The 24661-nt window shown below is 37.0% G+C and overlaps 1 protein-coding gene across 1 annotated transcript in view; it reads right to left on the reverse strand.

Moving 5' to 3' along the window:
* The window catches only part of SEPSECS (Sep (O-phosphoserine) tRNA:Sec (selenocysteine) tRNA synthase), a 43819-nt gene extending 19378 nt beyond the window's left edge, over window positions 1–24441 (reverse strand). Inside the window, exons 1-8 of the mRNA XM_067735656.1 lie at window positions 24198–24441; window positions 23223–23377; window positions 21256–21374; window positions 20757–20915; window positions 18222–18375; window positions 14288–14390; window positions 7605–7734; window positions 7381–7472 (exon numbers count right to left, since the gene is read on the reverse strand). Of these exons, the coding sequence (XP_067591757.1) occupies window positions 7381–7472; window positions 7605–7734; window positions 14288–14390; window positions 18222–18375; window positions 20757–20915; window positions 21256–21374; window positions 23223–23377; window positions 24198–24311 (1026 nt within the window). The 5' untranslated portion in view covers window positions 24312–24441. The remainder of the gene's footprint in view (window positions 1–7380; window positions 7473–7604; window positions 7735–14287; window positions 14391–18221; window positions 18376–20756; window positions 20916–21255; window positions 21375–23222; window positions 23378–24197) is intronic.
* Window positions 24442–24661: the final 220 nt, after the last annotated feature.

Consider the following 24661-nt stretch of genomic DNA (forward strand, 5'->3'; position numbering starts at 1 on the left):
TTACCGCTTGACATCTAAAATGGAGTCTAATTCATAACACTAAAAACATAAAATTTCCCCACAAAATATTTACCTGATGATTAATAAAGGACAAAGTCACAATGAAAAGCAGAGCTGGGCAGCCTACTCGATCCATTCACCAGCTGAGCTACATACTGCTGCAGGTCAGTCTCAAAGAAGGTGGATTTTCATTCTTGCTAAGCAAAATGTACACCTGCATGGGCCTTTGGTATCACCTAAAAGTAGCTGAAAATTTTAAAGTCAAACCCTAAATGTCAATGGTCAGAAGAAGCATGGCATACAAGAAATTCTTAGATTCCAAAAAGATGACAGAACACCCCTAATATCAACAATTCCAAAATCCTTAGGGGTAAGAAAAAGTACTTTTGGAAGAGGAGTATCCACTAGGGAGGAAGCCCTACTCCCAGAAGTACAGTGCCTGTTACATACAACAGGTAATCACCATTTTAACTTACTCCTTTTCACAAGTTTTCAGCTATATCCATATGGAGAAATGTCTCTATAAGAACATCTAAGTCACAATGGAAGTCAGTATCAAAATGTTATTTACTTTCTGCCTAATTTTATAGAAAGATACTTATTCTGTGTAAAGCAAGAAAAGACTGTACAACAGTGGACCTGTGTGTTCCCAAATGCCCTGCGTTAGTTCATTCTATAAACATCTGATGAGCGTCTACTACATAACAAGCAAAGGATGCTAAGAATAAAGGGATCAATCGGCAAACTCCAAAGTAGGCAGTAATCTACTAGACTACCCAAAATCAAGGATCAAGTTTCACTTCAGACACCTGATGGTAATTTTTTAGGGATGTGCATTCAAACAGTCAGTTTAATTTGCTAATTAAATAAGTTTACTATCAAATTACTCAAGACTTATATTAGTTTATATAGCAAATATTTAATATTATTAGCTATTATTATTTACAGTTTCAATTCAAGAAGAACAAAAACAGGAAAAACTAAATAGTATGTTTATTTGATATTATAATAACAGCATATAAAAATTTAAAAAATTTGCATCTATATAATAAAGTATAGTTTTAAAATGTCTAACTTAAAACTCTGTGTAATGGTTTTATTGTTTGAGCTACATATTCTATTTATTTAGTTTAAAAATGAAATTTTAGCCAAACCTGCAGACTGATCAATATAAGGTAAAAAGTAGCTATGGTATAAGAAAAGATTATAACTATGACAACTAAAAATACCAGAAATAAATAGAAAACTAACAAGTTATATTTTCAAGCTTTGATATTTGCAGTATTTGTGCAGTTCACCTCAAACTCCATGAAATATTATCTATGTATAAGTATTAAAATGCTATGATATATTCCTCTCCAAGTTTCTGTTACAGATACAAGCGACCTGTGTGCCCCAAAATAATGGGTTTTAAACTTGGGTGTGCAGGGAAGTTTGGTTGAAAGGCAGTGTCTAAGCCCCACTCCAGACCTACTGAACCTGAACTTACCCTAAAGGAAAGTGATCTAAATCACAAAATCTCCAACAATTGCACAATACTTTGCTTTCCAGACTCAGTCTAAAATACCCTTTAAGAATTCTACACTTACGCTAGTCATCAATTCTAGCCTACAATTAAACCATGGGGGCCACTTAATCAGTGCACGAGTTGCATTTTCATAGAATAGATGTCACTTCTTCTAGTGACACTTGACCCTGTGAGAGCTGGGCTAGGTGCCCCAGCTAAGGTTAGGTGATATATGCTCTCATATACTCTGCTTGTTCTTTCATAACTCTCATCAGACTTGTAATTATTTATTTAATATGTAGATTTCCCCGACTACAATTTCCTTAAGGGTAACAACTATGTCAGTCTTGTTTGTAAATTTAACCTTAGGGCCTATGCATAAACATTTCTTTGCTTGAATGAATGAACGAGCAGGGGCCAATGCTGCTCAGGTAATGTGGGACCAGACCACAAAGGATCACGATGGATCATAATGGGAGGCTAAGGAGTTTGGACTTTGTCTTACAGGCAACCAAAACCCAAAGCGGAATAACTTGAAGAAAGGTGCATTTTTAGAATATAATCTTTTTTTTTTTTTGGGTCACGCTGAGTGGCTTGTGGGATCTTAGTTCCCTGACCTGGGATTGAACGTGCGCCCTCAGCAGTGAAAGTGCACAGTCTTAACCACTGGACCAAAAGGGACTTCCCCATTTTAAGAATATAACCTGGCACTGCTCTACAACATGACAAATTAGAGTAGACCAAGACTGGGGATCAGGAGAAGAGTTAGTAAGTTATTGTAACCATCCAGCTGTGATATGGTAAGGGCTTTAGTTAGGGAGTTGTGGCAGGGACAATTGAAAAGAAGAAATGAATGTTTGAAACATTATGAAGGGTATAAAAGGAATCAAAAGTATCAGCATTAGACAAACTATTATATACAGAATGGATAAACAACAAGGTCCTACTGTATAGCACAAGGAACTACATTCAATATCCTGTAATAAACCATAATGGAAAAAATATGAAAAAGAATATATGTATAACTGAATCACTTTGCTGAACATCAGAAACTAATATAACATTGTAAGTTAACTATACTTCAATGGAAAAAAAAAAAGAAGTATCAGCATTAGAAATCTAGTTTAAAACGAAAAAGGTAATTTATTGGTCATATAACAGCCAGTTCTACAAGCAGGTAAGGCTGGATCCAGAGACTCAAATGACTCTCGGTTCTGTTTTCCCTCTTATGTTCTCTACTCTAAAGAAGGCTTTCTTGGCATGGCCAGAAATATGGCGGCTGAGAGTCATAAGATTACATCCTTACAGTTTACTATCTGCAAAGCAACAGACACAACATCTCTAAATGAACTATCATATCTGCTGGAAGGACTCTATCTCCACATGTCCACCTGCGAACGAGGCTAGCCAGATCACATGCCCACCCCTAAGAAAGAGGAGAAGGGACCCAGTGATTGACAGTCTCACCAGGACCACCTGGAGTCAGAGAGGGAGTTCCCCAGCAACAGTGGTTCTGCACAAGCAAATAGTGTATATCTAAAATGCAACTGAGCTTTTTTGGCCAAAGCTGCTAAATGTATTATTGCTTTTGCATCCTCTGGATATTAGTAGACCTAGGTCTTCAGATTTATAGCTATTTAAAGTAGCTACATTGCTACCAAACTACATTATTTACCTATATATAAAAAAAAAGTACAGTTTAGAGGTTTTAAGAGAGAGGATCAGAAGCCCAACTGCCTAGATTTAAACCCATGTCCCACAATTTACCTCATACACATTACTTCTCTGTCACTACGTTTCCTGTGAAAATGAGGATAACACTTCACAGGGCTGCTGTGAGGATTAAATGAATACATGACAAAGTGCTTCAAGGAGAGCCTGCCACATGGTAAGTGCTCAATATTAGGGGCTATAACTTCATATATATACATAAGTGTATCTACACATATATGGTATCTGCTAGATAACACAAGCCCTGCATTGAAAGACTATGTTAAGAATGATTTTTACATGAAACTTTTCTACCCAGTAGTCAAACCTTAGTGCTTACTCTACCTGATCTATCAGTGGCACTGGGCAATCACACTTCCCTCCTTGATACACTTCCTTCACTTGGCTTCTAGGACTCCACGCTCTTGCTTTCCCTCCTTCTCAGTCTCCTTTTCTGGTCTCTTTCCTTCTCCCAGACCTCTTAATGTTGGAGTGCCCCACAGCTCAGTCCTCACACTTCTTTTCTGTTTAGACTCATTCTCTTAAAATCTCAGCTAATCTCTTAGCCAATTAACTCCCCCAATTTTTTATGTTCAGCTCAGCTCTCTCTCTTAACACCAGACTCGTATCGTGCTCCATACCTACATCTCTACCTAGACATCAGAGGATATCCTGATTTCAACTTTGTCTGAAACTGAACTCTTGGCCTTCCCCTCCAACCCACGGGCTTCCCCATCTCAGTTAATGGCTCTTCCATTCTTCCAAATGCTCAGGTCAAAAATCTCAGAATTATTCTTGATGTCTCTCTTTCACTCACAATACATTCATCTGGAATTCCTGTTGGCTCAATCTTCAAAAGAGAGCTAGAATCCAACCACTTCCATCACCTCTACTGGCACCATCTAGATCCAAGTCAACATCACTTCTTGATTTCTGCAAAAGCTCAACTTCTACCCTTGTCCCCCTAATTTATTCTCAACACGGTAACCAGAGTGATCCTTCAACCAGAGGATCCTTCAAGGATCCTTTATGTCTTTCCTGATATAAATCAGATCACGTTACTCCTCTATTCAAAACCCTCCAATGGTTCTCTATCTATCTCACTCAGAATGTGAGGCAAAGACCTTATATGGCCTAGAAAGCCCTACATGACCGGCCCACCCCCATTACCATCCTGACTTCAACTCTCACAACTCTCCTTGATCACGCTGCTCCAACCATACTGGCCTCTTCGCTGCTTCTCAAACACACTGACTCGACCCTGATTCCTGGTACTGGCTTTTTACCTGAAACACTCTTCTCCATCATGCATGTATATTCCCTCAAACTTCTTCAAGTCAACTCAAATATGTTCTCAACGAGGCCTGCACTAACCACATTTAAAAAATCAGTCCTCACCACTTCCCCCCACACATCATCCCCAACCCCCCCTTGTTTTACTTTATTCTTTTCTTCCACAGCACTTTCAGCTTTATAATTTATGTATTAAACAAACATTTATATTTTATGTGATTTGTTTATTGCTGGTGTCCTCCATATGAAATGCAAGCTCCGTAAGAGCAGGTATCTTTGTCTATTTTATTGATTGCTCTATCAACATTATGTGCCTGACACATAACAGATGCTCAACAGATATTTAGTAAATTAAGTATTTACTCAATGAAACTTATCCTACACTCAACTTTACCTACTTTGAGTTTCAAAGAAACACACTAGTCCATACTGTAGACCATGCTACTTTAAATGGGCTTGTCATTGTTCAGATGGGGGGTGGGAGGGGTCACAACAGCTTAATAGGGGTGGAAATGGATAGGAGGTACCATGAAACTGAAGAGACCATCATCTTAAAATTTTCAAACTTAAAAAAGTTTGATTTATAAATTACCCATATGATTTGTGCTGGATTACTAAATCACAGGCCAATTCCCATGATTATAACGCTCAAGGCCCAGAAAGTAGCTGTTTTATTTCAGGAAATATTCTACAATCTTTTAGAACTAGAAGTGGCCTGAGATAGCAACTGTTTCTTTCACAAGTAATGAAATAAAATCTGTGAGTTCAAGAACCTTTTCCATAGAGAAACAACTAGTGATAGGAGAGCTAAGACTCACTGACATCGGATACAACTCAACTCTCATACAGAGAGATGATGGCTTTCCGCATCTATAAACAGTCTTCATCTGTCATACGGAGAAGGGCCCTTGAAAGATTCTGCTGAGGTTTTCTCCTGGCCAGGACAAGATGATTACTTCTTGGAGTTTATCAAACTGGAGTGTTAGTCTAATCATTTAAAATTTCTTTTCAGGCATAATTTACATATAGTACAATTTCAGGTGTCCACTTTTACGAATTTTGACAAACATATACAGTCATGAAACTACTCCCACTATCAAGATACAAAACATTTCACTGCCATTAACAGTCCCCTCCCCCAACCCAAGCCTCTAGCGTCCAGTGATCTTTTCTCTGTCCTGATGTTTTTTTGCCTTTTCCAGGATGGCATATAAATAAACCATATAATATGTAGCCTTTCAAGCCAGGCTTATTTCATTTAGTGTAATGCATCTGAGAGTTGTTACAGTATTGCATATATCAGTAGTTTTTTCCTTTTTATTGCTGAGTATGTACATACCACAGTTTGTTCATACCCCAGATGATGGACACTTGAGTTGTTTCCAGGTTTTGGCAATTAAGAATAAAATCACCATGAACATTCACATAAAGGTTTTTGTACAGATACAAATTTTCATTTCTCTTGAGTAAACAGCTAAGAGTGTGACAGCTAGTTTATGTGGTAAGTAAATGTTTATAAGGAACTGCCAAAGTGTTTTCCAAAGTTGCTGTACCATTTTGCATTCCTATCAGCAACATCTGAGAGTTCTACTTGCTTGACATCCTTGCCAGTGTTGTCTGTTTTCATTGTTTGTTTGTTTGTTTAATATTAGCCCTTTTCCTAGGTGTGTAGTGGTATCTCACTGTGGTTTTAATCTGCATTCCCCTAATGACTGAGGTTGAGCATCTTTTCCTATATCACGTAAATCTTAAGAGATGTCCTAACAATGGAAAGTAAATAATTACCTTCCTATGCGTTGAATTAGTGGGGAGAAAGGGACTAGGGTAAAACAGGGCACAGAAAACGTTAAACTTCTGTTACATATTCATAAGGCTGTTGAGAGGATTCATCAGATGACGTACATGAAAATACTTTAAATATGTAAATTACTATTATAAATCTAAGGGACTGTAATTGCTACAAAGTGTTAGAAAGTTATACAGATACAAAAACTGCACCAGGGGCCTCTAGCTCTCCCAGATGGGAGATGAATAAAACATCTTAGTCTGATCTGCCCTACCAACATTGTCTATCTACAATTTTGGAGTTGCCCCTGAATTAAGCTAGTTTTTAGTGCTGGAGACAAAGTCCAATTTTTTTTTTTTTTTTTTTTGCGGTACGCAGGCCTCTCACTTTTGTGGCCTCTCCCGTTGCGGAGCACAGGCTCCAGACACGCAGGCTCAGTGGCCATGGCTCACGGGCCTAGCTGCTCTGTGGCACATGGGTTCTTCCCAGACTGGGGCACAAACCCATGTCCCCTGCATCGGCAGGCGGACTCTCAACCACTGCGCCACCAGGGAAGCCCACAAAGTCCAATTTTTAAGCACAAATGTCACTTTTCTTTTCATAATCAACATAATCAATGAGTTCAGCATTCTAATAATGCCAAGGGATGGACTTAGTATTTTAGAATGAGAAGCTGGCCAACATCTGACCTGGTTCTTCCTCCTGCAACTGACATGTCACACCTAAACAAATCTTCAGGCTTCCAAAACTAAAAAGAAAAAATTTGTCCATTTGTCTTTTAAGAGCCTCTACCTATAAGTGATAAATGAATTAAATTTTACCGAAATAATAAGAATCCCTGATGCAGGAGTTTCTTAAGACAAAAACAAACACAAAAGCAAAAATCACTTTTCCAAGATTCCTCAGGATATCTGAATAGACAGGATAACAATGATTAATTAAAAACCATCCAGATCAAAGTAAATCCCCTAGGACTTTGCTAGGTATCTACATCCCAATGTGATAAACCAATAGACAAAAACACCAATACTTTGGAGTACTGTTTTAGTCAACAGTATTGTTTAGACCTAACGGGAAAGCTTACCTTTCTTTCTTTTAATAGCTTCTTGTAGCCATTCGATCCAAGTGATAATAAAGTAATAAGGACATCTAAAGAAGGTGAAGCTGAAGCTCTTCCTGAAATAAGGATGATAAGTTACATTCAGAAGGGAAAAAAGCTTTGTAAATTAAGATTTATTACAGCAGCCTATGTACAAATGGATTTTTGTTTGTTAGTTACTTTTTCTGAAGAGCAGCTGATTTATTTACCTGGATACATCTTGCTTATTTCCTGAATGAAGGAATCATTAAAGCCAGCAATTATAGCGCCACCTACTGGAACCATAAAATTTTTGTCCAAGCTCTGAACGAAAGCGTCTATTCTACCAACCCGAGCCCCCTAGAACGGAATAAGATGTAGTATTACATATTTAGAAGAAGAGACAGCAACTGCTATTAATAAATACCATTAAAACAATGCAAAGAAACAAAAACCAGATGAAAGATTTTTATTTTCTTTGTACCGATGCCAGTAAAATATTTTTAAGCGTTAAACTGAGTTTTTAAATGCTGCTCCTTATAGGTGGAAGACCACTTTATAGTTACAAGCTGCTTTCACACATAAATCATTTAATTTCACACCAAGCCTGTGAGGAAGGCAGAGTTTCAGTATCAGTTCAGGTGGGAACTACACTGAAACAGAACTTTTCACCTTAAAATTGAGTAAGAGAGAGTGAATTTCTCCCATGCCTTTCATCTGTGCTCTTCTATTTGACAATAAATAACAACAGTGGGTCCTACAACTATTAAGTAATTTTAAACACCCTCTGTGAGTTCACGAGTGGCCACCATAATCTAATGGACTGTAGCCACCCACGCTGCCAATCAATAAGTTATACATTAAGTGCCTCTCTTTGATGCTTGGATAATCTACTAACCTGCGTGACCACTTTAAGCAACAAGCTCTGCTCCTACCACCACTTGGATAATAAAGGAGAAAAGAAAAATTTTATTTTTAACTTCAACTAATGGAATTGTTTTGGCATACTCTTGGCATAAGAGTTTCTACGTAAGAGTTTCTACATAACTTATGTTTCCTAATGTTATAATCTTAGATGATCTCATTCCACTGCAAATGAACTTCAAGTGAAAATCTAGTATTCTGGTGAAAGACGGAATACTTGCTAGAAATGTAAAACTAAGCTCTAGTCCCATGCGACATAGTCTATAACCTTCTGCCTAATGTGATTCAATTTCCTCCTCTTAAAAACTAAGATACTATCTAAACTTCAACTAAGATAGTTTTTTTCTTTATCTGTAGCCACAGATTTTCAATCTGTATTCACAATCTACATTCCTATTAATATTGTAACCCTATTTGACCTTCATCCTCCCACTTTATATCCACATCCATAGCTGAGGGAGAATAGAAGGAGCAGATAGAAGAGAACAGAAGTAGCCTAATCTAAGAGGCCAGATCCAGGCCATAGGTAGAAGCAGCAAAAGCAGAAAAGGGAAGGGGCACAGACAACTTCGGAGGCTATCGCATGATTGTTTAAATCTTAACCTTCCCCTGTCATTCTCCTTTCTAACTTCCTCATAAACTATGATCAGAGAAAATCTCACCTTATCACAGGAAAACAGAGAGAAGCATATGAGACTAATTGAATAAATAACTGAAAACCATGCAAAGTAGCACATAAAAATAAAGTGGAACAGTCAGAGTTGCCTTTTTATTAACACTTAAGTAGTGCCCGAGGTTTCCTGAGAGAAATCTGAACCTAAATTAGGAGGAGTACTAAGAGAGCAATCAGTGCACCAGACTTTGCTAGAACCCCTTCATCACTAAAACACAGAAGCATTCAAAGGGTAGCAAATTCTGTGGCAAGAAAACAAACAGGCTGGACCCAACCTCAGGAACGGTGTATAGACCTCATTCTCCACACTAAAGTCTGGGGCCATTAATGAGGAGGAGAGAAAAACACCAGAAGGCTGGAAGGGCTTAAACAGAATAGGAAACACAGGAGAAGTAAACGGTTGCCATTTATCAGTTCATCCATTCACTCATTTATTCAGGGAACAAATATTTGGGCACCTATCATCTGCCGAACATTGTTCCAGGTTCTGGGCATAGCAGCAGTGAATAAAACAGATCATTGTTCATATAATAATTACAGCCAAAATTTACTAAGAACTTACTATGCATCAGGCACTGTTCTAAGCACTTTACATTCTTAACTCAGTTAACCAATGCAATAGCTATCTGGGCAGATGCCACAATAATAGCTATTTCACAGTTGAGAAAATTAAGGCACAGTGAAATTAAAGTGACGTGCCCAAGGTCAGAAATGTAGTTAATAGCACAGCTGAGATTCAAATCCAGGCAGTTAAAGCACCTTACTGAAAGTCACCCAGGCAAAAACCTAGGTAGTCAGGATGAAGAGTCCATGTTTAAAAAATAAAATATTGGGCTTCCCTGGTGGCACAGTGGGTGAGAGTCTGTCTGCCAATGCAGGGGACACGGGCTCATGCCCCGGTCTGGAAAGATCCCACATGCCGCGGAGTGGCTGGGCCCATGAGCCATGGCCGCTGAGTCTGCGCGTCCGGAGCCTGTGCTCCGCAACGGGAGAGGCCACAACAGTGAGAGGCCCGCGTACCGCAAAAAAAATAAATAAATAAAAGTAAAATATTATTCCTATGGCATTTCCATCCTTCCAGCAACTCAGGCCAAAAGTCTTGGAGTCCCTGAATCCTCATTTCCTCGTTCCTTGCATCTGGTTCATCAGCATATCGTGTAAGATCGACTCTCAAAATACATCTGAATCCAACCATTTCTTAACACCTTAACAGCAACCACCCTGGCCCATGCCACCAACGCATCTCATGTGGGCTACTGCAACAGCGTTCCCCGTTTGCCTTCCTACAGGCCATTCCCCACAGCGCAGCCGTCACACGTCACTCTCCTGCTCAAAACCCTCCAATGGCTGATGACCATACCAAGAATAAAATCTCAAATCTTTAACACACCTCAATTAACACACCTCAAATTTCTTTACGACCACTGCTGCTCTCATTTGCCCTGGTCCGGCCACGCTGGCCTCTTGCTATTCTTCATGCATTCCAAGCACATCCCGGCCTCAATGTCTTGGCATTTGATGTTACCTTCTGTCTGGAATCTCTCCAGAGAGCTGCCCAGCTCATGCCTTCATAACACTCGGGGCTCTGCTCAAATGTTACTTCTCAGAGAGGACTTCCTGGATCACACCATCTGATACTCCTCCCCCACAAATACTAGAGCATTTATCAAGACCTGTCATCCTTATTGTTTACTGTCTGCTTCTGTTCCATGAGGATAAAGATTTTGTTGTATTTACTACTGCATCCCCAGTGCCTACCCTGCTGCCTGGCACATCCGTGGGAACCCTGCAAATATCTGTTGAATGAACTGACAATTAGGTTTATGAATAACTAGTATAACACGTACTTCTCTCAAATTCTCAATAAACAAAAGTTGCTGCTTCCCACACTTGGGGAGCCTTACAATCTTTAATTCTATGTATTTTTGTGACTCTACTACAACCCTCTCTATTAACGTGTCCTCACATCCATATTCCATGAGTCTCCTAAATTAGTCAGTTTAGTATATGTCAGAAGTATAGGTTCTGCAAAGCTAATTTCCTGGGGACTACATATGCATATCAGAATGCTCTATATGCTCAGCATTGAGTCATTCTGGGACATTGCCCTAAAAAAAAAAATTCTGAAACATTTTAGTTATACCTCTTTCTTCATTGTTTGCTTGATTATTACAATACTGTCTTCTCAAGAAAGCTTCCCAGTTTTAGTACTTTGATTTTTAGACGAAGATAAAGGGATTTGGAATCACACTGAACTATATGGGCCATTTTGCAGCTTGGGACCTTAGGCAAGTCACTTAATACTTCCGAGTTTGTTTCCTCACTTGTAGAACGGAAACAATGAGAAGTACACCTTAAACTGTTAGGATTAAGTTAATAAACTTTACAAGTCTAGCAGGGGGCTTCCCTGGTGGTGCAGTGGTTGAGAGTCCGCCTGCCGATGCAGGGGATACGGGTTCGTGCCCCGGTCCAGGAAGATCCCACATGCCGCGGAGTGGCTGGGCACGTGAGCCACGGCTGCTGAGCCTGTGCCCCACAATGGGAGAGGCCACAACAGTGAGGGGCCCGCGTACCGCAAAAAAAAAAAAAAAAATCTAGCAGGATGCCTGACACATGGTGCGTATGGGTACTCAGTAAATGGTATGTATAACTGATAAAAACTACTGAGATAAATTAAAGCTAATTTTAATTTTTTAGAATGTCATGAAACAACTAGCACTGAATAAGACCCAAGTATTTATTTGGCTGAAAGCAATAGGGACACCATCTCTTTTTGTGAGGGCCAATTTTTATGTACTGCTTTTTTTTTTTTTAAAGAAATGTCCATTCTAGAAGGTAATACAGTATCTGCAACAATACAACAGCTACCTTATAAAAATTCATTTACCATCTTATAGTGTTATTTTCTGGTTAAAATTTTAGTAAAACCACCTCACGAATTAAGAGAGGTGATGACAAAGTAGGGTATTCGTGATGCACAACTCCATGGGCAGCTTTCATATTGTATCCTGGAGCTTGTTTTCATTTAAGAGTCTTAATCTCTTCAATTACACCACCAAATTTTCTAGTATTCAAAAATATGTCATGAGCACCAAAACAATGAGCACTGCTGAGTTAAGTACATAACATATGGGTAAATGTTAAGGAGCCATTAAACTGATCAATGAAGACTTTATAAGCATGTGGAGAGTATAGAAATATAATCTAAGTTTATATTTAAGTTTAAAAATTAAATATGCTTTTGACTACATTTTAGAAAGTTAATACTAAATGTACACAATGGCTATAACCATGTAAAAAGCAATATGTATATGTATTAAAGAAAGAGAAAAAAGGGATACACAAATTATTAAAGGGTAATTGTTAGGGTAACAGGGTTATGAGTGATCTTCTATCCCTTCCTCACTTTTCTAAACTTTTAGGAATGCTAGAATATCTGACTTTTAAAAGAATTAAGGCTGCTAAAAATTAAAGAGGAGGAGAAAGGAAAAAGGGGAGGAGGAATAAAAGTGAATCACTGAAATAGTATGTTTTTTCAAGATTTCCAGCATAGCTAACTGTACAACCTTCCTCTGCTACCATTCAAATTAGATATAATCTAGTCTGAAATTGTGATAAGCCTTAAAAAGTTAAGGAATAATGCAAAAGGATACCAAGGAAACAGTAAATGGTCTTCCTCAAAGGTTTTAAGAAACCCTCGAATACCATGCAGACGACCACTCCACCTCTGGACTTCTTTTGTTATGTAAACTAATCTATTTCCTTATTGATTAAGCTAATTTGGGTTGGGTTTTTGTTACTTGCAGTCAGTTACATACTAACTGGTACAAACTTTGAGTAAAGAAATTAAGCAAATCAGCTAATACTACTGTATAAACCATATTTATATCAGAGATAATACTAGTACTCAAAATAACAAAAAAAATGTATGAGATAGGATCTACAGGGCTAAGCAGCATTCACCACCACATGGCAGAAGGCCACAGATAATCTGTGAATAACTCTTAACCACATAACACAACTCACATGTGTGTCAAAACTGAATATTTGACTAACGTCATTACGCACGCAAATCATAAAATTCATATCATACCCAGATAATATCTATCCATATCCTGATATAGTGTGAATAATTAATCACTGTAAGTAAATGTAATACATCATTTATTCATTCAATTGTCTGAGTAACCAATTATTGAGTGTCAGTTATGTACCAGGTACTGTCCTAAGTATTGAGGACACAACAGTGAACAAAACAAAGTCCTCTCCCTAACAGAACCTTAATTCTAATCACTACCAATAAGCAGACAGTAAACAAACATCATATCAAATGGTGACAAGTGCTATGGAGAAAAAGAGCAAGAGGCCATCAATTTCAAGAAGCACCATTACTTTACATACCACTAGGTAAGAATAAACATTGCCAATTAACATTATAAGACACCTCAATTTCAGAGATATAACATGGAAAAATGTGTACTTTAAAATCAATGAATATGGCAAAACAGAAAAAGAGGGATAGAAAATGCTGGCAAGGAAGAAGGTGCTATTTTAGATAAGCTGTCTGAGAAAGTCTCATCAATCTAAAGAAAGTCAGGTAACAAGCCACGCAACTCTCTTGAAAAGCAACCTAACAAGAGGTATGAGCAGGAGTGGGGTGCACACGGGTAGCATAAGAGAGGAAGAGAAAGGAGGCAAATGTGCCAGGAGGGTGGGTAAGAGGGAGAGCAGCAGGAAATGAAATCAGGGAAGCTGCAGATGCCTGAGGACACAGAGCCATGGCTGTGTGGGATGGGACCCTTACTCTGAGTGGGACTCTTACTCTGAGTGGGATGGGAAGCTCAGACATGTTTTAAAAATAAGAATCTAAAACAGATGACTGGGATCTAGGTGATGCTTATAAAAATAAAATAAAATAAAATCACAGTTTTTAAAAACCTGCCAACTCCATAGTTATACGCTAGAATGTTTATAAATGAAGTCATTTTCACTAATCAATATAGTTTTAAAAACACTATAACCCACTATATTAGAAAAATGAAAAAAACATTGGCAATGCAACATTCTCAGAAAGTTAAAAAAATAAGCTACTAAAGTATTTCCATGTTGGTGCTGACCAAAACTATAGTCCAATGACACTAGCAAAGAATAATGACTTTTACTGAGTGACTACTGGATGCAAATTTCTAATGCTCCATGAATTAGAAGATGCTAGATTAACCGTTTTTCTGTATTAGGTTGTAAGAAACACAAAGTAATAATCCCAAATATGTTAAAATCCATTTTTCCCTGACATATCTTTGGAAACTCTCTTACCTGCTGAATGAGGTGCATACACTTTGAAGACTGCACTCCATAAGCATTGTTAACTATATGTGGAATGTCATAATTAGCACAAATCACAGCCAGTTCTTCTAATCTATAAACATATTCAATAGAAAGACATATTCATACTCTGTCTTAATAAATTATGAGAAAACGTTTTTAATTTAATAGTTATCCTTAAAGTATACTAGGGGAAAAAAAAGACAAACTGAAATTTCTACAGCAGTATTTTAGCATATAGTTTGGCACCTTGGAAATGCATAGCAGGCATTTAAGGATAAACTTGAAAAAGCTTTTAAATTAATGTCACCAATAAATAAGAAAATGTGTATTTAGAAAAATCTTACATAGATGGTAGCTTTTAAATCACCTGAAAATTTCCTATATAAAAAGCAAGAAGCAGATTATTTATAAAGACCTCTTACAAGGTTGATGTGCTCATTTTTAAATGCTTTCGGTTGCTTATCATCCTAAGCTAATATCCGCAAAATAATCAGCATATCTTGAAATGTTAAGAAATCTCACATTAAGCATCTCATAAAGTAAAAAATACATTTTCAAACAGACTTTAATGTATTAAAAAATACAGAACATTAAAATATTTCAGTACCAAAATAACATTTTCCAACAACTTGGATACTGAAGAATCTTTTAAATAGCTGCTGGTTTTAAATTCACTTGTACTCCTTCATTTGACACTCCCCATATTAAAACAATCTGAGAGTCTAACTTTATGCAAAGTAAGGTAATAAATTTCAATTAGAGTGTAATAAATGATGTTCCTTTGTAAAACCAAATAATACTTGTGACTGAAGTCATCTCTAACAGAAATGTCTTCACACTATGAAGCTAAAACTAAATCCTATGGTTTGATAAAATTAATTTTTAAAAAACGTTCTGTCTACAGTATAAAAAATTTGGAAGTAAAGCATTTTGAGAGAATAAAAATTATTTCTCAGATAAATGTACTACAAATATATATTATATGGTTTAATTATCAACTTACACAGAATACATTTTCCTTTTATAGTAGCTGTGCATTAATATGTTTTTAAACTACAAACAGAACTAACATTATTCTATTCAACTGTCAGAAGTTTTCAATTTACTTCCCTAAAAGTTTTATGAATTAAAAACTTATTTTATCACTCATTTTCATAAACCTCACAAATCAAGCAGAAAACTAATCAGGTTTTGTTTTTAACAAAATGGACCTTCTGGGATACACACAAGTATTTTCTTCATAAAAGGCACTTTCACATGTTTGTGTTCTAATGAAAGTATTCCTTGATAACAAGCTTCCTTGAGAGTAAGGCACTATAATAACATAAAGTACTATTTTTTTTAAATCACTTGAGTAGTTTTAAATATTCTGAATTGATCAAATTTGCTAATATTTTCAATGTGTATGAGAAAGGCAAAGAGAAGCAGAAAAAATATTTTCCATGTGAATCAGATTGTATTCTAACTTAGAAGCCAATTTAAGGTGTTTCAAAGTTTGAAGAAATGATACTCTTCTTTTTTTTAACATTTTCTTTGATTTTGCCCCACAATACTCTCTGTCCAGTTAACTAATAAAGACAATATATATGTTCAAATTAAGACTATAAAGGAATTAAACTGAAAGAAATCAAAATGTATTTTTAAATTTAATAAAATCAGAAATTCAAACATATTACTAATAACTGAGCATCACCATTTTCCTAAAGTTCACTCTAATCAGAAACATTCATTATGTAACACCACCAAAAAATAGTATATGAGAATTCTACTGACTGAAAAAAAACCTTTTTGATTTTTTCCAGAGGAGAAAATGCATGTAAAATGTACTTAGCACTATACCAGGCATACTGTAAACATTCCAAAACAGTTATTCAAAATGATACAGATGGCCAATGGGCACATGAAGAGATGCTCAACATCGCTAAGTATTAGAGAGATGCAAATCAAAACTACAATGAGGTATCACCTCACACCAGTCAGAATGGCCTTCATTAAAAAGTCTACAATTAATAAATGCTGGAGGTGTGGAGAAAAGGGAACCCTCCTACGCTGTTGGTGGGAATGTAAACTGGTACAGCTACTATGGAAAAGACTATGGAGGTTCCTTAAAAAAACTAAAAATAGAGTAGCCATAGGATCCAACAATCCCAATCCTGGGCATATACACAGACAAAATTCTAATTCAAAAAGATACATGCACCCCTATATTCATAACAGCACTAGGTACAATAGCCGAGATATGGAAGCAATCTAAATGTGCATCTACAGATGAATGGATAAAGATGTGGTCTGTATATATAACAGAATACTACTCAGACATAAAAAAAATGAAATAATGACATTTACAGCAACATGGACAGACCTAGAGATTACCATACGAAGAGAAGTCAGACAGAGAAAAACAAATACCATTTGATATCACTTATATGTGGAATGTAAAATATGATACAAATGAACTTACAAAAAAGAAACAGACTCACAGACACAGAAAACAAATTTAGGGTTACCAAAAGGGAAAGAGGCTGGGGGAGGGATAAATTAGGAGTCTGGGATTAGGAGATACAAACCACTGTATATGAAATAAACAAACCACAAGGTCATACTGTATAGCACAGGGAACTATATTCAATACCCTATAATAAACCATAATGAAAAAGATACAAAAAAGAATATATATATATATATGTATGTGTGTATATATGTTATATAGATATATACATATATATGTATAACTGAATCACTTTGCTGTACACCAGAAACTAACACAACACCGCAAATCAACTATACATCAATTAAAAATACGTCAATTAAAAAAAAAGTTAGTCAAAATGAAACAAAAACAAAGATATCCTCAAGGATAAATAATTTAACTAATACAAATATTCATATGGTGTTTTTAGAAATGTAATTTATTTCAACCACATTAAAATTTTTCTAGATAGCAAAAACATCAATGAAGAAAGACTAAAGATGCTTATTTAATATTTAAATACAAATTTAAAATTTGATTGATAAGTAATGAATAAACAACTAAAGCATATGCAACATGATCTGAAAATAGAATCCAGACTCATGAATGAAGCAAGGTAAATTTTCAAGAGCAGGGTTTTAAAATTGTCTCTTGAAGTCTGCCTATAGTAAAAGCTAACATGCATTAATTACTGCCAAATTATATGACTCCATGAATTAAAATCAAAGTATAACTTGATGCTATGAAAATAGTCCAAAGCAATAGTTTTTTCACAAATTATTAGCACTTCTGTTCAAAATGTTAAAATGAAACCAACAGTTGCTGTCAAAACTAGAAATATTTATTACTATACCTAAGCCTACTACATTTTCAGAATAAAAATTTGCAGCCATCCTTCAGAAAAGCAAACGTTTGCCTTTTAAAAAAAATTTTCTTAAATATCTGCATTTTTCTCAAAATGCAAAAACAATTATATACCTAACTGTATATCTGGGTTAGTCTTGCAATTAAAAAAAAATTAGAGGACAATAATTCTAAAATTTTCTCTTTAAAATCTGTTAATACTGATAGTTCCTATATATGAAAACTAATTGTAAGATCAAAGTGGAGATGGCAATAAAAACAAGTATGTAAATCCAAAATTTAGCTTAGAGATTTCTATTAAACAATAAGGAAGAAGATGCAAGACGTCCAGAAACATAAAGAAGAGCAAGAAAACAGAGATGCTATGCATCTACTCAGGTGATAAAAGGATCTCCACTTGGTACTAGTTGTTCTTCCTTCTTCTATATCTAATTTTTATTTTCCCAAGCCATTATGTTGTTTCTTCAACAGTCCATTCACGTAGTATTTACTGCCAAATGTTATTTAGGCATCTTTGAGAATTAGTATAAGTGCATTTTATGTAAAAGACTAATGAACACTGAAGGACAATATTCACAAATCATTTACCTATCAGGCACCCTTGGAGCAAAACAGGATGTAGTAGAATGAACACAAAGAACGTAATCAGGCCCAAGTTCGTGGACTTTAGCCTCCACTGCTTTCAGGTCTGTGCGTAGCTCGTCACCTTCTAAAACGTTCTCTATCACCACAGGCTCAAAACCTAACCAAGTCAACCAGAAACCAAAATGTTAGTATAAACTGAAATAAGGGGAGATTGTGGACTCTAGGAAGCAGTGCTATTCTACACAAAAACTCTTAAACATTTATTCTAGTCAATGAACCCTTCTCTAATAATAAAGACCTGGCTTAATACCAGCATGAGTCAAAGGCAGGTCAAGGGCTTCCCTGGTGGCGCAGTGGTTGAGAGTCTGCCTGCCGATGCAGGGGACACAGGTTCGTGACCCGGTCCGGGAAGATCCCACATGCCGCGGAGCGGCGTCTAGACCATAATTAGGACTACAAATCTACTTAACATTTTGATATGACATGAAAGACTAATTTTGGGAAGTAAGGAAGCAAATGTTAAATAGAGGTCTACAAAAGTAATAAAGACTCACTGATGACAAAAAGGGTCACTTAGCCCAGTTCAATTTCAGTCCATAGAAAAGTAAATCTACTCATTCTCTGGCAACATTTAAGTTTTATTTTAAATTTCTCTTTATTTCAGAGATGAACAAAAATAATAGCTCAAGTATTGAAACAAATCACAATCATCAACTTAATGTTTTACCTCTAAAGAAAAATACAAGACATTTTAGTAGACCTATCTCATAGCTTACAAAAGCCTTCTATAATTTAAATATAAAAATTGTCTTGCACTCGAGTTATGTACTCACATCTTCAGTCTTCTCAAATACCAGATCTAGCAGCAGGCTAGATTTGTGGATTTAAGAGCTATGAGGGATTCTGAAACCATTTAGCTCAACTCACTCACTTCAAAGATAAGGGAGTCAAAATTTAGGAAGATTAAGTGCCTTCCCCAAGGTCACACAGCAATTTAAAGCAAAGTTACAGGCAAGTAGTCTTCTGTTTTAGAATCCACGTCAAGTTGTCCGCATTCTATCTACAGAAATATAAACCTTCAGCCACTATAAAATCATCAATTCATATACGGTGGTCCACAGAACTCTAGGTTTCATATCTATACAGCTATTAAAACAAAGAAAATTTTACTTAAATAAGTAACTTCCTAAGGACAGTTAATTCTCTATTATTTCTCAAATTCTCTACACTCAACCGTATTTTTGTTTTCAAACAACTATGATGCAAGTTTTTGGGTTTTTTTAAGAATACAACCATCTTGCTTCCTAAGAACATAACACAGTCCAAGTCATAACATCATTTGGAAAAAGTTTACAGTTTTTCAATATGCCAATCCTTCTCTAAGTTTGGTTATCAGTTCTTTGGTTAATAGTTTGCAAATTAACAGACTTGACAGCTTTATGCCACTTAAAATAAACCTTTTAAAAGTCTACCCATTTCTGCTATATGTCCTTATTATGAATCCCTTTACACGAGTTTCTTTAGGATTATTTATGCAGTTTAATTACAGCCCAATACTGTTCATTTCATACAACAGACTGAGGCCATTCAAAAAATAACTTTAAATTCTCAAATTCAACTTGACCTAAGCAAGCCAAATACTAAAATACCAACTTAAAGTTTTTGTCTCATCTATACTCAATGATGCCTGTATCCTCGTACTTTGATTCATGGTAATTATTTACGTGTACTCCACTCATGTATACAGAACAAACATTCCTGAAGCACCTCTTATGCTCCAGGGATTATTGTTGGGCATTTCGTATGTCATCCCACTTAATTCTGAAAACAGTCTTCTGAGGCAGGTAATCATATCCCCATTTTAAAGAATAGGGACATATGACATAACACTTCCATTTCTTAGAGTGTACTGAAAAGAATTCAAAGCAGGGACTCAAACAGGTATTTGTACCTCCATGTTCATAGCAGCATTATTCACCACAGCCAAAAGGTGGAAGCAACCCAACCCAAGTGTGTAGCAGTGAATGAATGAATGAACAAACAAAATGTGGGATATATATACAATGGGAGTCCTAAAAAAGGAAAGAAATTCTGGCACATGCTATAGCATGGATGAACCTTAAAGACATTATGCTAAGTCAAATAAACCAGTCACAAAAGGACAAATATTCTATAATTCCACCTATATGAAGGACAAATTTATAGAGACAGAAAGTAGAATAGTGATTGCTAAGGACTGAGGGTGGTGGGGAGGGTAGAGTTATTGTTTAATAGGTAGAGTTTCAGTTTCAGAGGATGAAAAAGTTCTGTAGCGAGATGGCAGTGATGGTCCACAACAAGAGGAATGTAGTTAATGTCAAGGAACTATACATTTAAAAATGTTTTGTTAAAAGGGTAAATTTTGTTATGTATATTTTACCACAACAAAAAGAAGGAATAGGAACAGGTTTAGTTTCTTTTTCATTTATCTAGCTCTATATAAAAAGTTTGAATTTTCTGTGACATTGAAAAACATATATGTTACTTCTCTTCTTTTACCTGCAGTGATCATGGATTTAAAGCAGGACTTCTGGTCTATTCGTGGCCATATAATGTACTTTGCTTTTGGTCTTTTGTGTCGTAATGTTAAGAAACACAGGGTTAGACTCATACCAGTTGCCATCGGAACTACAAAGCAGTTGGTCACTGTATGGACACCTACAAATACGAAGAAAAACAGAAATTAGTTATTCCACTAAAAAAACAGCATCCTTCTTAAAGAAATGATATACTTCTATCAAATAAAAAGAGTTAACAGACTTAGTGCTTATTCTTCTGTACTCACACTCAGGAAGTTCACTGCTAAATTCATCCTCCAGGCTTATGGCTCTGATTTTCTATCTTATTCTAAAAGTTTTATATATATATATATATATATATATTTGTCTTTTCAAAAGCCATTTTATACTCTTTTTGGAGAGAAGCATTAATAAAAGAAATTAGGCAAAGGTTTGTGTGACTGGTCAGCCAAAAGTATTATGATTAACACAGTACATACCAGCCAACTTTATGATGTCCAGGACCAAAGAATTGGTAATTTTGTTCAAAAGGCTAGAACCTGCAGCTTTGGGTTGCACAGCAGAAATATCACCCGATCGTCCAATTCCATGAATGAACCTAAGCAAAAAATGGCCAAAAACTGGACAAAAATATTCAGTGTTCTAAGTAATCCACTGTATAAGTATACAAATACAATAACCAAATAAACACTATACCTGACTATTAATAATGTGAAAATATCTAATTAAATCAAAACAAATTCATCAAGTATGCTGTGGTAGCTAGTCTTCATGATGGCCACCATCAATTCCTTTTCTCCCTATGCCCATATGCCACTGCCACACCAAGAGATGGGGTCTAATTCCTCTCTACCTGAATCTCGGCTGGCCTTAGTGACTTGCTTGGTCTGGAAGAATCTAGCAGAAGTGATGGTCTGGAACTTCTGAGCTAGGTCATAAGAAGCCTTCTAGCTTCCATCTGGCCTCTTGAAAGGTTTGCTCAAGAGGAGGTGGGGGGCAGGGGGTCCTCTCTTCAAAGCCAGCTGCTATGCTGGGGAAAGCCCAAGCCAAGCCACTTGGAGAGGTCATCTGAGCTCCCAGCCATCTGAGTGACTCAACTTGGATAAACTGCCCAGTTGAACCTTCAGATGACTAAACTCTCAGCCAACACCTGACTGTACTACATGAGAGACCTGAAGCAATAATCACCTGCTGAGTCCAGGTAACCTGTCAGAGGTAACAATAAATGACTGTTTTAAGCCACTATGTTTTCAGGTGGTTTGTTATACAGCAATAGAAAACCAGGATATATGCAACATTAAATTCTCTTCTTTCTTCCCATTTCCCTAATCAGAGCAGTGAGCTAACTTCTAACAGGGATGAGCTGATGTTTCAAATACTGCCTTAAGTTTAGAAGAAGTACATGCTCCTTGAAAATTAGTGTGCAAATCCACTCATTTTAAATTTAATCATGTTATACACTATTTAAAGATACCTCTGAATACACTTCAAAATCAAAAATCTGTTTGTCATTTATAGTTGCCTAGATCAGAAATTCTGCACACTGGAATTATCACAGAACACGTGTCACACTCTATTACCACTGCAACCTCACATACTAAGCATTTTTTTACATATATTATCAACCATGTTATCACCTTATTTTTAACCATTAGTTTTTCATTCAGGTCATACATTCATTATCATTAGTTTTGACTGCAATAGTTTCGGCTGAAATAAAATTCTACTATTCCTAGGAAAATTTCATCATGATTTAAAATCATGGAAGACGGGAGTTTTAAAGAGTTTACCTGTATTTCACAGAAAGGTTGGAGAACAGAGAAATGATCATATTTGGAACCACTAACAACTAAATGGTTATCAGAATTGATGAAAAGCTTTCTGAATAATGCAAAAGAAAAAAGTGACTTAATAATCTAAAATTATAATATACCTTTCCTACATCTACTGCAACAAGCAAGATATTTATAAAATGGGATTCAGTTTAGATGCAGATGAATGACGTTAAAGTTCTATAAATATACCATTCTCTAAAAAAACTTGCCATGTTAGAAAAGAAACATGGAAAACTATAAACAACCTTAGCATATTTTAAACTCTTAACAACCAAACAGGTTTATTAGGTTAAACACTCTTAACAGAATGTATAGACAGTACAAACATTCTTAACAGAACGTACAGCCAGTATCCTTAATCACCCAGAAGCTGACCCAGAATATAACCACCTCATATTAGAACTTTTACCCTATTGTCCTGAAAAGCACCTACTCAGGTACATTGTTTCCATCTCCCTGTGGCATCTAGTTCACATGCCCATTTAAACAAGAAGTAGGTTACAAACGGACATTTTATAATTTAATATGATTAATACTGCCACTATTGTTTTTAACCAAAAAAAAAAAGAAAAAAGGGAAAAGGAAATACTTTGTACTTAAAAAAATCATACCTGTAATGTCGCCGAGCAACTAATGCAGATGCCACTCTCCCTTCCCTTTCTCCCACACCACAATTGCCCAGGAAATTGTTGCTATCCATGATTGCAAGTTCATGTAAAAAGAGTTCAAGTGTACTTTCATCCCAACCATCCTCTGGACACTTGCCCTTAAGAAAAAAGAAAACAAAAAAAGGCTTATGACTATATTTAAAAAACCATCATTCCCCAGAACCCTACTTCAATGAACTTTAAAACTTTTCCATGCACATTTTGCCATGCTCCTTGTTTTCTAAAATTCAAACATAAATTCAGCACTCTGAAGAACCTCTGAATAGGCAAAATGTTTGTGTTACACTATATTACAATTATCCACACGATGCTGTGAGAAGTGATGATAAATACAATGAGATTACTCAGGTTTAAAGTTGCAGTTAAAAGTAACTGAAAACGAATAAACCTTGTCTTCAACTAGGCTTTTTCACACCAGGGTGTTAGAACTAGGGTTGTCAAACTTTAGTGACATTAAAATTCAGGATGCTGGCAAGAACGAGACCTGTGAAGTTCCTCAGCAACACCTGCTTCGAGTTAGTATATCGTAGTTTATAAATATCATGTGTTCCCCAGGAGTAGTGAAAGATGGAAGACACGAACTTTGCCCTATCCGCAAACGAAAAAGTAAATCATGCCGGCCTTCCCCTCGCTTCCCCAACCCGAAGTTAGGAAAAAAAAAAAAAAAAGGGCTCGACGTTCCGAACTCCCCACATCCCCTAATAACACTCTCTGGGTTTTTGCCAGCATTGGCGAGGCTGAGAAGGAGCTGAGCGGCGCAAGCCGGCATATGGCATGCCCAGCTGCGAAAGACTCTGGGGACAGGGCTCAACCAGCAAACACGAGCAGGTGAGGCAGGTCCTGGAACTAACAGGGGCGCTGGGCGGAGCCGGAGCCTGGGGTGCGCGGCAGCTGGGGAGGGACCCGAAAGCTCGGTACCTTCTCCAGAAGCAGCCGTATGAGGTGCTCGTGCGACCGGCGGGCCTCACAGCCCTGCCGCACGTAAGCCGGCGACACCAGCCGCTCGCCCGCCGCGAAGCTCTCGCGGTTCATGTCCGCAGTGGCGACTGCTGCCGGAGAACAACTAACACATGCCGGACACACTCCGAAACCAGGAGGCGACTCGCCGCCTGGACGGTACGGGAAGGCCTTGGGACAAACATCTACGTCTCGCTCTCGCACATGCGCAAACCGCTCCAAATAGCGTGCCAGGAGCGGAAGGATTTGAGCATGCGCAGAGGTGTCGGGGCGTTTGGCGGGCTTCAGGCAGTACAGAAAACGAGCCCCGCCTCCCTGCATCTGATTGGTCCAGTTAAACACTAGTGTGCCTGAGACCGTCTTGAAGGAAGGACTTTTCTTCTGTGAGGAGGAGCTGAGGAGTCAGGGCAAAGTGCGTGGCGTCT

This window comes from Pseudorca crassidens, chromosome 4 (genome assembly GCF_039906515.1).
Source record: "Pseudorca crassidens isolate mPseCra1 chromosome 4, mPseCra1.hap1, whole genome shotgun sequence".
NCBI classification, from domain to species: domain Eukaryota; kingdom Metazoa; phylum Chordata; class Mammalia; order Artiodactyla; family Delphinidae; genus Pseudorca; species Pseudorca crassidens.